This window comes from Mustela putorius, unplaced genomic scaffold (assembly GCF_011764305.1).
Source record: "Mustela putorius furo isolate JIRA1106 unplaced genomic scaffold, ASM1176430v1.1 tig00000743_pilon_pilon_pilon, whole genome shotgun sequence".
Classification (NCBI taxonomy): domain Eukaryota; kingdom Metazoa; phylum Chordata; class Mammalia; order Carnivora; family Mustelidae; genus Mustela; species Mustela putorius.
The window spans coordinates 2,039,765-2,054,155 of record NW_025421464.1 but is presented as its reverse complement, the minus strand read 5'-3'; the positions used below and the strand labels follow the sequence as shown (position 1 = coordinate 2,054,155).

Genomic DNA, 14,391 nt, shown 5'->3' with positions numbered 1-14,391 from the left:
AGACACCTTGGTTACATCCTCTGTAAAAGGGGGACTAATGACAGAACAAGCCTTAGAGGATCATATTCGGGAGTAAATGGGCCAACACGTGGAAAGCGGAACAGCCTCTGAGCACTGGCAGAATTCCATGAACAGCACCCTGCACCCTTCTCACTGTGGTTGAAGAAACAGAGGTGTGGAGTCGGAGGGGGTGGGGTTACAACAGGCAACTGCTGTTTTTGTTTGCTTGGCATCCCTTACTGTGGGAAATTGTTCTTTCCACACATTCCAAGGGATTTGGGTGGGGCTAAAACTCACAGTATCCAATATCCTTGGAGTATGTAGCCTGTAAACAGAACTGTCATGGATATAGTGACTGGTCCAAGATGTGCAAACAGTAATCCAAGCTGGGCCCATCAGAAACCTCTGGGATTTACCTCTATAAAATACACTGAAGTAGGGAAGGAGAGACCTTTTTCCTCTAGGCTTTCCAAGCTGGCTAGTGTAAGCCCAGAGTGATCTGTGACATGCCCTCACCACCTCCTCACAGGGAAGATTTTTGGCAAAGGAGCAGAATGCGCCAGAGAAAAGAACAGTGGAGAAAGACTCCTAAGGCTACTCCTTAAGCCCCCAGATCTATCCAGATCTGAAACCAAACCACTTCTTTCTTTGATGACTTACCAACCAATCAAGTTCCCTTAGCACATAAACCAGTGTGACCTGTTTCTATTTGAAGGACTCTTAGATGACAGAGAGCTGAAGTGAGTTGGCAGTAAAATATTGGAGCTGAGAATCTAAAACCAGGTCTCAGTGCTACCAAAGCTCACACGTGACGGCCTTTCCCACTTGTGGGAGCGGGGCAGATGCTTGTGATTCAGGAGAGAGGGACTGGGCAGATGGGAGAGGTTCTGGATGTGTACCACACAGGGGAACAACAGTGGCGGAGCCCTAGAAAGCCTGACCGGAGAATGAGTTTTGAGGGAAACCCCTCGGCTCAACCCGTTTGGGGAAGTTGTCTCACCTCAGGCTCCTAACCCTTGCAAGAGATTCCGGAGACATGACAACAGGACAATGGCATATTTATTTACAATTGGACCAAAAAAAGGCATACAGGCATCTTTTAATTAAAAATAATAATGACGATGATTAAAAAAGTCAGAAAAGTTGATGATGTTTGAACCCTTGGTGAGGAGTCCATTTTCCTATTCCCCCCCAAAAGAAATCTCTGAGGGAAAAAATCCGAGATTTGAGTGAACAAAAGCCTGCGATATCGTTCTCTGCTGTTTGGGTTCCCTTTTCTCCAACCCGATTCTTGGTAGACACCGCCTGGCAATACGGAGTCACTGAGAGCAAGGTTGAGAAGTTCACTGGTTTGATTGGTGGAGAGGGTGGGGGCTGCTGGGGGGAATCTGGAGTTGGGGTGCAGGGTGTTAAGGGGGTGGGGTGTGTTCCTAGCTTAGACAGCATCCTGAGCTTTGTCTCGTGGCGGGAGTATCAAAGGGGCCGAAGCAAGGATAATCCCAGGGTGGGTTTGGTCTTTGCAACTTCAGAACAAATGTGTGGGACATGCACAGGGTGGGCAGGGGGATGGGCGCCGACCAGAGGAGTCAGGCTTGCCACCTTAGCTCCCTTTCTAACTTGGCTCCTTGCCTATTTCTGGGAATTGGGGACAGAGCGACAGAACAGACCTTTTATCTCCCTTCCCACGAGCGGTTTTCTGGATGTCTCCCAAAGGAGGCAAGAATCTCATGGGAGGTGGAGGGGACAGGGCTGGCTAGACCTGGGTGTGAGCATTGAGGCTAGGGGACGTCAGGGGGAGAACTCCTCTCTCCAGCCACCTAAAGGAGGGCATGTGGGGTCTCCCAGCCTTGCTCTGCCCTGGAAGCAGGAGAGGAGAGGGCCCGCCACCAGCAAACTTTGCAAAGAGCAGCAACCCCCCCGAGGAAAGTACTGGGGAGCAATCCTGAGGGGTGAGGACCCTCATTCCAGACAGACACGTGGATGCTTGGCTTGACTCTGTGAATACTTGGCCCTGGACCCAGGGTTTCTTGGCATGAATAGTTCACTGCAAGTCTCTTCTCTGGTCCAGCCAACTCCCACTGCTCTGAGCAGGGGTGAGTCCTGCTGTCCCGGGGCACGCGGCCCCGAGCACTTCCAAGGGATTTTCCTTGGAGCAACCAAGACTTGGTCGACCTGGAGGCCTGGCTGGAAGCCCTGCCTTAGGCCACCCAGGGAGGGGGCTGGGGGAGAGAGAAGAGTGAGGGGCAGGGCTGGTAGAGGCTGGTTGGCACTGAGGATGTCCGAGCCAGAGCTGTGCTTTGTCGCGGCATCAATGGCGAGCACGGGCCGTGAGAGGCTCGGGAACCTCACTGAAGCCCCAGAAGGCCAGGCATTTCCTCTTCCAGTTAATCGTGGGGTGGCCAACAGCCTGAGGAACTGAGGTGGAGACAGTGACCAAAACCCAGTGTCTTGGTGATTTATCCATCCTGGATCCATGTGTTAAAAAAACTAAGGAGAAAACCCCCAACCAAAAAAATAAACCTGAATAAACAGGTCTGAGAGTTCCTGCTGGAGGGAACTTTCTTAGCACTGAAGAAAAAACCACCCACAAAAAACTCATCCCCCACAGAACTGGAATAAAATGATGAAGGAAAGTCCAAGATTTATCTACAGGCCCTCCCGCGCCCACGCAGCCCCGGGATCCAGGAACACCGTGCCAGGAGTTATATTCCAAACGAGCACGAGTTATTTTATTGGCGTGCCTGCAGTTCCCCACGCAGAGTGTGGCTTCCTGTCCATGGACGGAGGGGGCCTGGCCACGTCCACCCCATCAGTCTATCTTCACAGCAGCGTAGATCTTGCGGACAAACATGTAGGCTGCGTAGAAGCCGATGGTGCCCGTGAGAAGCCAGAAGGACAGGACCATGAGGGCCGTGTAGCCAAAGTACAGGAGAGAGGGGATGAACTCAACGATGTCCAGCTGGGGCACGAGTGGAGAGAGAAAGGGGTGTGGGGGGACACTTAGTGCCAGCCTACCATGGCCAGCAGGGGTGCCCCCGCCCCGACCTTCTCACCGATCTTTTGGCGAAGCTAAAGCCTGGGAAGGGGAAGGGGCTCACTCCCAGTGGGCAGTGAGGGGCCGCCAGAGCTCACGGCCACGGCAAGCCTTTGTCGGCACCCGGGGCCATGCATTGCTTCCAGTGCTCGTGACCCCCATAGCAGATGGGGCACAGCAGGGTCCAACCACACCCACAGTTACCCAACTAGGAAGCAGAAGGACATGGGATTTCAGACTGGGGCTGGAGGGCTGGGGGAGGTCCAGGACCCAATTCCACTGACTCGGTCCATTTCTGCCCTGTGTGGGGAGCAGGGTACAGGACTCTTCCTGGAGACAGGCCTGGGAGCTCACTGGGAAATGGGGGGGGGGTGCCCTCCAGGGGGCAGGGCAAGAAGGCCTTAGGCAGGAAGGGCCACAGCTGTATCACTTCTTCACCCTCCACAATCCCCAGAACAGCACAGCGACATTCCTGGAGGGCTGGAGCGGCAGCCAGGGAGGGGAGAGAGGAAAGAGAGGAGAGAGGCATCCAAGGCTCCCAGCTTAAGGAGCGGAGAGCCACCGTAAGGCAGCCTACAGTCCTCGCCTCCTGAGAACACTTCCATCACTGTGGTTAACATCTCCCAGGGGTTGCATCTGGGAGCACATGGGACTGCTCTGTCAAGGGTAGTGGCTTGGCAGAGACACCAGGACCTGGGCTGTGCTGGTGTTTGCTGGGCTAACTGGAGCGAGGCTGGAACCATGGTCTCAAGATGTGCTTGGCACACCAGGGCCCGAGTGGGGACTATGCCAGGACTCGTGGACAGACACATGGTCACAAATGTCAGGAGCTCAGAGGAAATCAATAAAGACCTTCTCCCCAAGGTCAAATATCCTCAAACCAGGAGATGAAGGCCATGTTTTCAGGCTCAACCCTCCCATTTCACAAGCTTTCTCAGGGCTGGAGAAGGGGTGAGGGAGGAAGGGGACAGGGCAGTGGTAAACCCAGTGGTGAAACTGGGAAAGGGACAAGGCAATCAGGCATGGCCAGAAAGGCTCTTACAATTCCACAGGCCAAGGCTGTCATTTTACAGTCAGGCTCTGGGACACGGGGTGGAGGTTTTTAGAACAGAGAGGAAAGACTGGGCACAGGGAGGAAGAAGGACAGGAGGTTGTGATAGGGTATACCCGACCCTGGGGGGCAATACCGGAGGCCATGTAGCTAGGTTTTCTTTGCTCAACACTATCTAACATCTTCCATCTTCCTGAGGTTTTGGGGTACCTACTCTCTGCTCTGCGGTCCTGTTGGGGCTGTCAGCTTTAATGCAACACCTATGCTGGGTAGCTGATGAGAGCAGACCATTCCGCTGGACCTGTGTAACAGTGCGGGATGGCGTGTAACCTGGTCTGAGCAGCTTCCCTGGGACTGATCACCTGACAGTAGAGGAAGGATGTTCTTCTAGCTCTAGGGCCGTGAGGTTGGAAAAAGAAGACTCTAGGGCTGCCCCGGTATCTTTCCACTCTGAGGCAAGGTCCTGCATGCAGATTAAAGCCAAGAAAACACACATCCAACATCCTTTGAAATGCTGGATTTAACTATGCCTAAAGCTAGAACTCCGGCTTCTTCAATTTCCAGGGATACCAGTCAATACATTCTCTTTTTTGCTTAAGCCAGCTGATACTCAGTTTTAGTCACTTTTTACTCAAGAGTTCTGATGAATATGGGCTATAGAGGAGGGAAATTAGATTTGTTCTGGTTGATTCTAGGACTGAGACTATGGCCTAAAGACAGAAGTGACAGCGGGGCAGGTTTCAGTGTGAATCAAGGAAGACCTCTGTAACGACAGGAGCTAGCCAAAGAGCAGGAGCATGCCAGGAGGGGATATCTCCTGTCACTGGATGTGCCAGAGCAGGGGTCAGCGAACTTTTTCTCAAAGGGCCAGATTATACAGAGTTCAGGTTTTGTCGGCCACGTGGCCTCTGTCACAACCATGCAACGCTGCCACTACCGTGTGAGAGCAGCCGCAGATGTGTGTAAATGAACGAGCATGGCTGTGTTCCAGCCACACCTCGTTTACAGAAACAGGCCCACCAGCACACGGGCTCGAGTTTGCTGACTGCTGTGCTCCGCGATCCCTTGCTGGGATGGCTGGAGAACAGGGGCACAGTCAGCAAACCGGAAGCAGGGCTGGAGCACCACCTCGGGATGACCCACACCGTCCTCTCTAACCTGACCGTTTTGCGAGAGGGCATCCCAAGCTCCCACCACCTGGCCCGTGACTCTGGTTTGGGAACACAGCCTGGCCGCAGAGGACCACCTCTCTTTGGGTTCTGGAGACCCGAAGCACAGCGGGGGAGACCATCTTCAGTGGCACCCCTGGGAGGGAGGGGTCCACCACAGCGAGCCTATACTCCTTTCAGGGGCTCACGTGGCTTACGTGTCACGTGTGAACCTACCACAACGAGCGTGGTGAGCGGGCAGTGCTGTATTCTTACTCACTCGGCTCTTGGGGGCAGTGAGCTCTGTGGGTATACCCGAGTTCCTAAAGGTGCTAAAGGTGCTTTCAGTACTTTTTGCTTCTGTCTTTATGAACTCCTTCTCATCTACTTTCTTTGTTCTTTCATGTTATTGCTCTTTTTCCTAACCCAAGGAATGTACGACATTTCCAGTCTCTCTCATTTCTTATGAATAGCAAGCACTGTAAGATGAGAGATCTCCTTTAAGTTCTGCTTCGGCTGTATCTCATAGGTTTTGCTGCAGTATTCTCACTGTCCTTTATCGTAAGGCTTTTGTCCCTCAAAACACACAGAACACGGATCCTCTCTGTCCTAAAAAGATGCATGCTCTAGAACAAAATGGCTTTGGTTCTCCCCACTCGTGGCACGAGAGACTCAGACACTTTGGTTTTTCCCCAACACCCTCCTCTCCCCCAGCCGGCGCTGAGAGGGCTGGGGGCCTCCTCACACAGGGCCGTACCTTGTTAACAAAGTAAAAGATGGCATAGACGAGGACGTAGAAGGCAGATCCCCCGGAGACTAGGAAATTCCTCCACCACCAGCGGTAATCCTGAAGAGGAAAAAAAGCAGAGTCATCTTCTCCAGGTGTAATCTCTTCCCGAAGGTTCATGGTTGCCTGAGGAGCTAAAGGCCTTAGGCGAGAACAGTAATATTTGGGGTGATGGGAATGTTTTATATCTGGACTGTGATCGTGGTTACACAACTGTACACATTTCTAAAAATGCATACAGGAGATGGAGACTAAAAAGGATAAACTCTACTGTTCATCAATGAGATCTCGATTAAAAAAAAAAAAAAGATCACCGAGGGCCACAGCAAAAAAAAAACTAACATTTCCTGAGCAAATGCTCATGACCTGCCAGGCACCATTCTAAGTGCTCTACGTGAATCAGCTCGTTCACTCCTTGTAGTAGGCCCATCAGGCCCTTTTGCTGCTGTGTCACATGATGAGGGATGGAAGGCACAGAGAAGTTACGAAACTGCCCAACCACAGCTACTAACGGAGAAGCCAGGGTTTCAGCCAGGGTTTTAGCTGTGTGTCCCAGAGCCCATATCGAGGGGCCCTGCCAAGAGCTAGTGCCCAGAGGGAGGGAAGGCCACCCAATCTGCATCAGCTACTGGAGAAGCCACTACTGGAGTGGACTTTGTACTGACAATCTACCATCCTTCTCTCATGTTGCTATGACTACTGCACGTGACTATGCTGTGAGGTAGGGATCAACTCCAGTCTACAGCTGAATAAAGCGAGGCTTAGCGAAGTGAAGTGATGTACTTGCCCAAGAGCTCATAGCCAGAGGAAGGAGGTCCACCTGGGAAACCCAGGCAGCTTCAATGACCCATTCAATGCAGGCCCCAGCTCTCCTCACCCCCAAATCCCGGCCCCACTCCCCTTACCTCTGCACAGAGCTGGAAGTACACCATGACGATGCTGATTTGTGAACACGACACCACCAGGATGATGAAGACAAGGAACAGGAAGCCAAAAAGGTAATAGAACTGATTCTCCCAGATGGCCTGTGGACACATCACAGCTGGCCTTCAGCTTGGCCTGCCTTCATGCAGCATACACTGCCTGCTCTCAGAAAACCACCCTGCAGTTATAACTACCACACCAACTGCCACCAGGGAAGGGCACCATCATGATATCACTGGGGTCTGTGGGCCTGGCATGTGGTTCTGACGGCCCCTTTCTCTGGGTGAGCCAGGCTGTTCTTAGGGAGCAGCTGGGGCATGGGTGACCATGCAATGGGTAGACCCCAGCCTGAACTCAACAGCTTGTGGAAAACAATGAATCCCGCCCCAATCAAAATCACACAGCGGCCACCACCAGGGCAGCCTCCTGCATGCTACGTCAGGTGCTACATGCTTTACGTGCATCCATCTCCAAATTTAAGTCTATAAAAGTGTGGCCATTTACAGGTGAGGAAGCCAAGGCTCAGAGAGGCTGGTGATTCATTCGCTCAGGGTCCCACAGAATAAGGTGGCCTCCTGGGGTGGGGGGGCAGGCAGCCAACCCATCCTCTGACCCTTTCTTAGGCAGGGCTGGGTGGGGCAGGCCACTGAGCCAGGTCAGCAGGCATAGGTGTCTTTGAGAAGCGCTTCTGCCAACTTCCACCTTAGCAGGGCTGGGCAGGGGTCAGCATCATCACGACAGCCACTATTAAACAAGTACTGCCTGAATGCCAAGCATGTGCCTCTTCTAGAAATTCCCACTCCAGCCTCACGGTGATCTAGAGAATTAGGAATCATTCCCCCCACTTTCCTAAGAGTTCTGAGTAGCAGACCAAGATGTGTGGGGACCTGGAACTCAAAGCAGAGGCCGCAGGATGAACAATGGTGGAGTCTGGCTGCAAGGCTACCGAAGCAGCTCCAACTTCCCACACCAGACCCCCACACATGTGGCCTATCTCATGTTTCCTTCTAAGCCATCCTGAGGGGCGGGACTGTCAATCCCATTTTGGGGTGATGAGTGGGGACCCTGAGAGGCGAAAGGGCCCGTCTGAAATCTCACAGGTGGTAAGAGGCAGAGCAGATGAGCAGAGGGACAGGGATCAGGCTAATGCACAGGGCAGGGGAGCGTCCCCACCAACCCTGTGGGCTGACCCAGCCCTGGGGAGAAGCGGTACTCACGCTGAAGATGAAGAAAAGCTCGATGAACATGGCACCGAAGGGCAGGATCCCGGCCATGAGAATGCTGCAGCACAAGGGGAGGGTTAACGCCGCCAGGAGACCCAGACCACTGGGGGACCTGGGCTCCTCCCAGGCGGCCCGGAGGACGGTGCGCACACAGCTGTGGTGGTTCTAGCTCCCTGGCATGCTTTCATACCATACAGCCTCCTGAGAGGGTGGCAAGGTGGGCACCATTCTCCCCATTTTATTGATGGGGAAACTGAGGTACAGAGAGGTAGGTAAGTTGCCTAGATCTGCGTGATGGTCTTAACCTGCCTCACCTGCTTCTTCCACCCCTTCCTTCCCTGTCCCGGTTCCTATGCCAACACCAAGTCTGGCTACAACTTGGTCCTCTTGAACCTGGAGTGAAGTTAAACTTTCATGAAGTCTACTAGAGCCTGCTGGAGCTGCTGAACATCAGTCACAACAACCCCGGGGGAGGGGACTCGTTCCATGTCCTCCCAAGGAAATGGCTGAGGACAGCATCGGCCTTGGCCCTGCTAGAGACTCACCCGACAAACCGGTTCATGTACCATCGCTGTTCAGGGATCTGCCGGGGAATCTGGTTGGTGCGCACGGGATTGTCATACGGCTGCTTGCGGAAGCCGAAGTAGTAGCCCAGGTAGACAAGGGGCAGGGAGATCCCAAACCACATGCACAGCAGGGCCACCATGGTGGGGAAGGGCACCTGTGGGGACAGCGCCATGAGCCACCCCCCATAAGGCCCAGGGGTTGTGCAGGGGGGAGAGGGACCCATCGGGTCCCAAAGAAGGAGGGCCACCATGGTGGGGAATGTCCTGCAGACACCCCCCACCCCCTTCAAGGTTCCTGGCCAGAACCTCCTGGGACTGAGTCAGCCCTGGGGAAAAGCGGAGGGCACATGGAGGACCATTTGGGCTATGAGGTGGAGAAGGAACCACGGCATCCCAGAGGAGCTTGTCAGCCAGGGAGGAAGTAGAGAAAGAACAAAGAAGGACCAAGAACATGAGGGGGAGATGAGGCCAGAATGAAGGAGAATTAGGTGGTATGTGAACTGGAGACAAAAGGGCAAAAACACAAGTGTACAAATCGTATGTTCCCAGTTTTGTTAAAATAATACATCATAAATATACTATGAAGTAAAAAAAAAAAAAGCAGGTTACAAAACTGTATGTATAAGACTCCATTTTAAGGGGCGCCTGGGTGACTCAGTGAGTTAAGCCACTGCCCTCTGCTCCGGTCATGATCTCGGTTCTGGGATCGAGCCCCGCATTAGGCTCTCTGCTCTGCAGGGAGCCTGCTTCTCTGTCTGTCTCTGCCTGCCTCTCTGCCTACTTGTGATCTCTGTCAAATAAATAAATAAAATCTTAAAAAAAAAAAAAAGACTCCATTTTAAGAGAACCACCCCAATATTTATATGTTTATGTGTCTACAGAGCGCTGTGGCCAGAAGTTAACAATACTTCCTCAGGGGGGAGGTAGGGGTTAGAACTGACTTTTCATTTGCTTCTTTTCCTGTTCATTTCAGTATTGTTTTTACAAGAATCATGCAAACTGGAGGAAGCGAATTAATATGGGCAAAGTGTTTAGAACAGTACTTACTCCAATGCAAGCATGATATAAATGTTTGCTATTTCATTATAAATTTAAAATTTCATCATTCTATTTTAAATATAGCTTAAAAGACTGCAAAAATATACTAACGATGTGGACACATCGTTAAGATTACAGATTACATCAACTTCTCTGTACTTTCCAAAATTTCTCTGATGAGTATTTATCATGAGTGGTTGGTAATTGGGAAGAAAGTGTTGAGAGAGAGAAGGAACAACAGGTAGAAAAGAGGAAGTGAGAGGAAGAGCATGACTGTCTTTTCTGAGGGCGACTTCCCAGACTGCTGCAAAGAAGCCTGTCCTTTCGCACCCCAGAAGACCTCTAACAAATGGGCACCTGCAGTGAGGGGAGTGGCTCTACCCGCTAAGGCTCCAGGGCAAAGGCCTGCCCCACCTCCCCTGCAGCCCTGTCAGGGATTGAGGGAGCGGATGGAAAACCCATCTCCCTGCCCCCCACCGAGCTCACAGTCCTACTCAGTGAGTCTTGGGCAGCTGTAGGCAATGACCGGGGCAGGCAGGATCCCTGCACTGAAGGCAGGACAACTTATGGGGACTGGATCCAAGGGGCAGGGACAAGAGGAGGAGAGCCCTGTTTGGGATACTGACCTAATAAACTCACACCAGGCAGCTTTCCCTTGGCTCAGGCCAAGGGAGATTCCCCAGCTGGCCCCTGGGCTGTGGAAATCTCCCTTTAGAGAAGTGAGCTTTGGCCAGCTCTCTGCAAAAGTGCACAAGAAGGCCAGGGCCGGAGCACGGACAGCTGGATGGGTAGGGAGGGGGAAACCCCGGGGAGCCCTCAGGCCCCAGGGCTGGGAACGGAACTCCGGGGACTCAAAAAAGGGAAGAGAACAGCAGGAAGTAACCTCCCAGAGTGGGACCCAGCACAGCTGGTACCCCCTTACTTACTGCTCCTGATGAGTGCTTTCCCCAGATGAAGCAATTCAAAACGAAGCAGATGCCAAAAACCACGCCAGGGTAGAGTGTTGCCGTCTGCAAGCAAGGGAGACCAGGCTGGGGTGCTGCCACCTGTTCCAGTGGGGCTCCCAGACTAGAGGCTCTCAACCCTCCTTGTCCATCAGGATCCAGCTCCAGGGTAATTCCTTCCAGAAAGCATCCCCTGAACTGCCCATTCCTTGCCCTCATCCCATTCTGGTTATGTACTGTTACCTGGCCAAGGCCTGCTGCCCCCAGAGACTGTGAGCTCCTTGGGAGAGAGTGTTGTCGTCCCTACCCCCTTCCTATCCACTGATGCACGCCCAGCATTTAGAACTCAGTAGCTGCTCAATAAACATTTGTTGAGTGGGAATGAATAAATAAAACTTTTAAAAAACATGTATATGTGGATCCCAACAAAAACTGCCTAGAGTGGTGGGTAAGCCTGAACTGTCTTAGGGGTGGCAGGTGCTGGCCTCCACACACATCGGCTCACCTAATCCTATGGGCCAGATGGAAAGGATTATCATTATTTGCTTTCATTTATTTATTTAAAAAATTTTTTTGGATTTTATTTATTTGAGATAGATAGACACAATGAGAGGGGGAACATAAGCCGGGGGAGTAGGAGGAGGAGAAGCAGGCTCCCCACTGAGCAGGGAGCCTGATGCAGGGCTCGATCCTAGGATACCGGGATCATGACCTGAGCCGAAAGCAGATGCTTAACAACTGAGCCAGCCAGAGGCCCCTCATTATTCCCTTTTAAAGAAGAGGACACTGGGGCCCCTGGATGGCTCAGTCAGTTTAACGTCTGACTTTGGCTCAGGTCATGATCCCAGGGTCCTGTGATGGAGCCGCAAACTGGGCTCCTTGGGGAGTCTGCTTCTCTGTCTCCCTCTGTGCTCTTGCTCTATCTCAAGTAAATAAATAAAATCTTAAAAAAAAAAAAAAAAAGAAAAGAAAAAGAAGAGGACACTGAGGTCCAGCAGTGTTAAATACACACTCCAACTTCACAGTTAAGGAAGAATCAGGGGCTCAAACACAAGCAGTCTGAGCCCAGAGGCCAAGCCCCGACCCACTGAGCTATATTCTGTCCAGTCAATCTCTTCGGCTGGGGCCCAGGCACACAGAACCGAAGCCCCAGACCTACAGGAGCTTCCTTCACTGCTAGGGCTGCCTGAGCATCCAGGAGGGCCACTGACCACGATGCCTGAGGCTCCCTGCAAGCTGGCACTCGGCCTCCAACACCAACTTCACCTTTTGCCCACAGCTCTCCCACACCCAGTAACTGGCTGAGGCTCCTGCATGTTGCTGTCCCTGGGCTGGTGCAGGCAGAGTGAGCACCGTCTCAGGGTATCTGCTGCCTGAGTGCTAATGCTGTGTCTAGGGCCTTCTGTGCAGTCTCCTTCCATCTACAAAGCCCCTGAAAGGTAGGTGTGACCATCCCCCACTGGAGAGATGGGGAAACTGAAAAAGGACAGAGCCAGGACTAGGATCTAGGAGATTCCAGAACCCCAGGCTGCCCTGCTGGCTGCTTCAGTCTATCTAAAACCCTCCTCTTCAAGGCCCAGCTCAAATGTCATTTCCTCCCTGCCTGCACGGTCCTGCTTTACTCTGCTGTGTCTAGCAGGGCGTCTGTTGGCCCTCCTAGCAGGAATTTATAGACTGGACATCGTGCTGTCTACACAGCACAATGAGTGAGAACAGGAGAAGAGTTCCAGTGAGGCAGACAGAGCCATAGATGGAGACCCACCTCCATGGCACTACTTGTAGGCACGAGGCTCTACCTAGGCTCCTCTGGGGTGCCAAGGAGGACAAAGAAGTCAGAATGGGGGGAGGAGGGGAGGTGGCTTCTAGAGGGTGACGCTAAGACGTAAAGGATGAGGTAAGGGGAGTGAGGGAGCGGTGTGTCCATACAGAAGGGAAGACAGAGGCCAGAGGAGAGACAGGTAGTGAGAGGTCCGCATCACTGCGGGCCACAGCAATGCCCAGAGCACCAGGGAAGGGTCAGAATCTTGCAGGGACACCAGGGACGCCTAGGGTCTAGGCGAGAGGCAAAAATGCCCAAAACCTGGGCAAGAGTTCTAGAGCCAGAGCTGCAGCAGGGAGGAAATTCATGGACCATTTGGCAGGCAAACCATCAACACCTGTCGTCTGAGAGGCGGTGGGCAGAAGGGAGTAGGAGGCAAGGAAGCAACCCAGCGGTATGGCCTGGGGGTCATGGTGAACGCTGCCACCACCAGAAGCAAGGTGTGGGGCAGAGAGGCGGGGTGTGGCATGGGGCCTGCGGAGGGAGGTCCTGGGGTACCTGTGGGAGGCCTCCCAGGGAAGAGCTGTATAGGGTACTGTCTGGGTTCCACACCTCTGTAGATCCCTGGATCTTGTGTGCCTGAAGATGCCTGATGCATCAACAATTCAGGGCCTTTCTTTGCTTCTTCCAGAAAAGCCACCTTTGCAGCTCTTCTAGTGAGGACTTTGTGCCAGGGTTGTGGCAGCAGGAGCTGAAACAGCCTGGGCTCCCCTGGGGCTTTCAACAGAGTGGGAATGGTTTCAGGACCACTCTCCTAAAGGGTCTTCCAGTCTTCTGGAAGACTTCTTCCAGTCTGACACAAGGGTTTCTCGTGGCTTTAGGGGCCTCCTTGTCTGGGATAGGGTCAGGGTCATGGCTCCCTGGGAGGTAATAGGGTCAAGTCCCAGGCTTCTGCCAGTTTCTGTGGTCTTTTCTGTTGCCAGAAACTCTCCCGACCACCAGGAGGACAGAGGACAGAAGCTGTCCTCCCTGAAGAGGAAATGGAGGCACGCAAGTCTGAAGACAGGCTGAAAGCAACCTGGGCCTGGCTTCTTCTGCCCTGGGCAGGTAGTTCTCTCTACTCCACTGGGCAGGGTGTCCTCCCAGCAGCCCTGCTCATCAGTTTCTGGCTTTAAACTCTGACACCAAGGCTTGGTGTCAAATCCTGTTATTCTGAATCTCCTATTTCTTCTCTTATTTTAGCCAACAAACAACATAGGCTAAAAACCACCGAAATTCAATCCCCTCTTCTTATGGATATAGCAGCAAGGGCCCTCAGAGGTCCCAAGGTGCTTGTGGTGGGAACGCAGCATTCCCTCCCCTTGGGTGTGTGACCCCCAATACCATCCTCTGGTCCTCTATACCTCTGATCCTAAACCCCACCACAGACTACCCACACTGCTGAGAAGCCCAGGAAGAAGCTTATCAGTTCCACACCAACACTGGGAGGAGGTTAGGATGCTTACACAGAAGGCTCCTTTCTTCCACCGATGGCCTTTCAGAGTACGGTACAGCCGGCCAGCAGCAAATCCACCGAACACCCTGTGGGGGAATGGTAGGGAGCCACACCAGGGAGATTTGTTAGTTCAAGGGCAGGCTGCCTGGGCAAGCCCCGGAGTTCACTCAGACACACCTACCCCATGAACATGAAGAGGAAGCAGGCCGTGGTCATGAGAGCTCCCCGGCTGGAGGGTGACAGCATCCCAAGCATGGCCACGACTATGGAGGGAGAGGGAGAAGAGAGATAGGGCGGCTGATGGCCAGGGTCCCAGGGCCCCGGCCCCATCCCAGGCTGGTACTCAGGGCCCAGGGCAGATGAGGCTTGATGAGGTTCCCTCTTCCCTTGGCCTTTCTGACAGCATACTCCCTCGCTCTCTA

General features: G+C 53.0%; 1 protein-coding gene across 3 annotated transcripts in view; it reads right to left on the bottom strand.

Moving 5' to 3' along the window:
- Positions 1-1,041: 1,041 nt before the first annotated feature.
- Positions 1,042-14,391, bottom strand: part of TM9SF4 (transmembrane 9 superfamily member 4) — a 50,834-nt gene continuing 37,484 nt past the window's right edge. For all 3 annotated transcript variants that reach the window (XM_045084050.1, XM_045084051.1, XM_045084052.1), the window contains 8 exons: positions 14,151-14,232; positions 13,980-14,055; positions 10,698-10,781; positions 8,713-8,888; positions 8,162-8,225; positions 6,926-7,045; positions 5,991-6,080; positions 1,042-2,959 (listed from right to left, as the gene is read on the bottom strand). In XM_045084050.1, the coding sequence (XP_044939985.1) occupies positions 2,810-2,959; positions 5,991-6,080; positions 6,926-7,045; positions 8,162-8,225; positions 8,713-8,888; positions 10,698-10,781; positions 13,980-14,055; positions 14,151-14,232 (842 nt within the window). In that variant the 3' untranslated portion in view covers positions 1,042-2,809. The remainder of the gene's footprint in view (positions 2,960-5,990; positions 6,081-6,925; positions 7,046-8,161; positions 8,226-8,712; positions 8,889-10,697; positions 10,782-13,979; positions 14,056-14,150; positions 14,233-14,391) is intronic.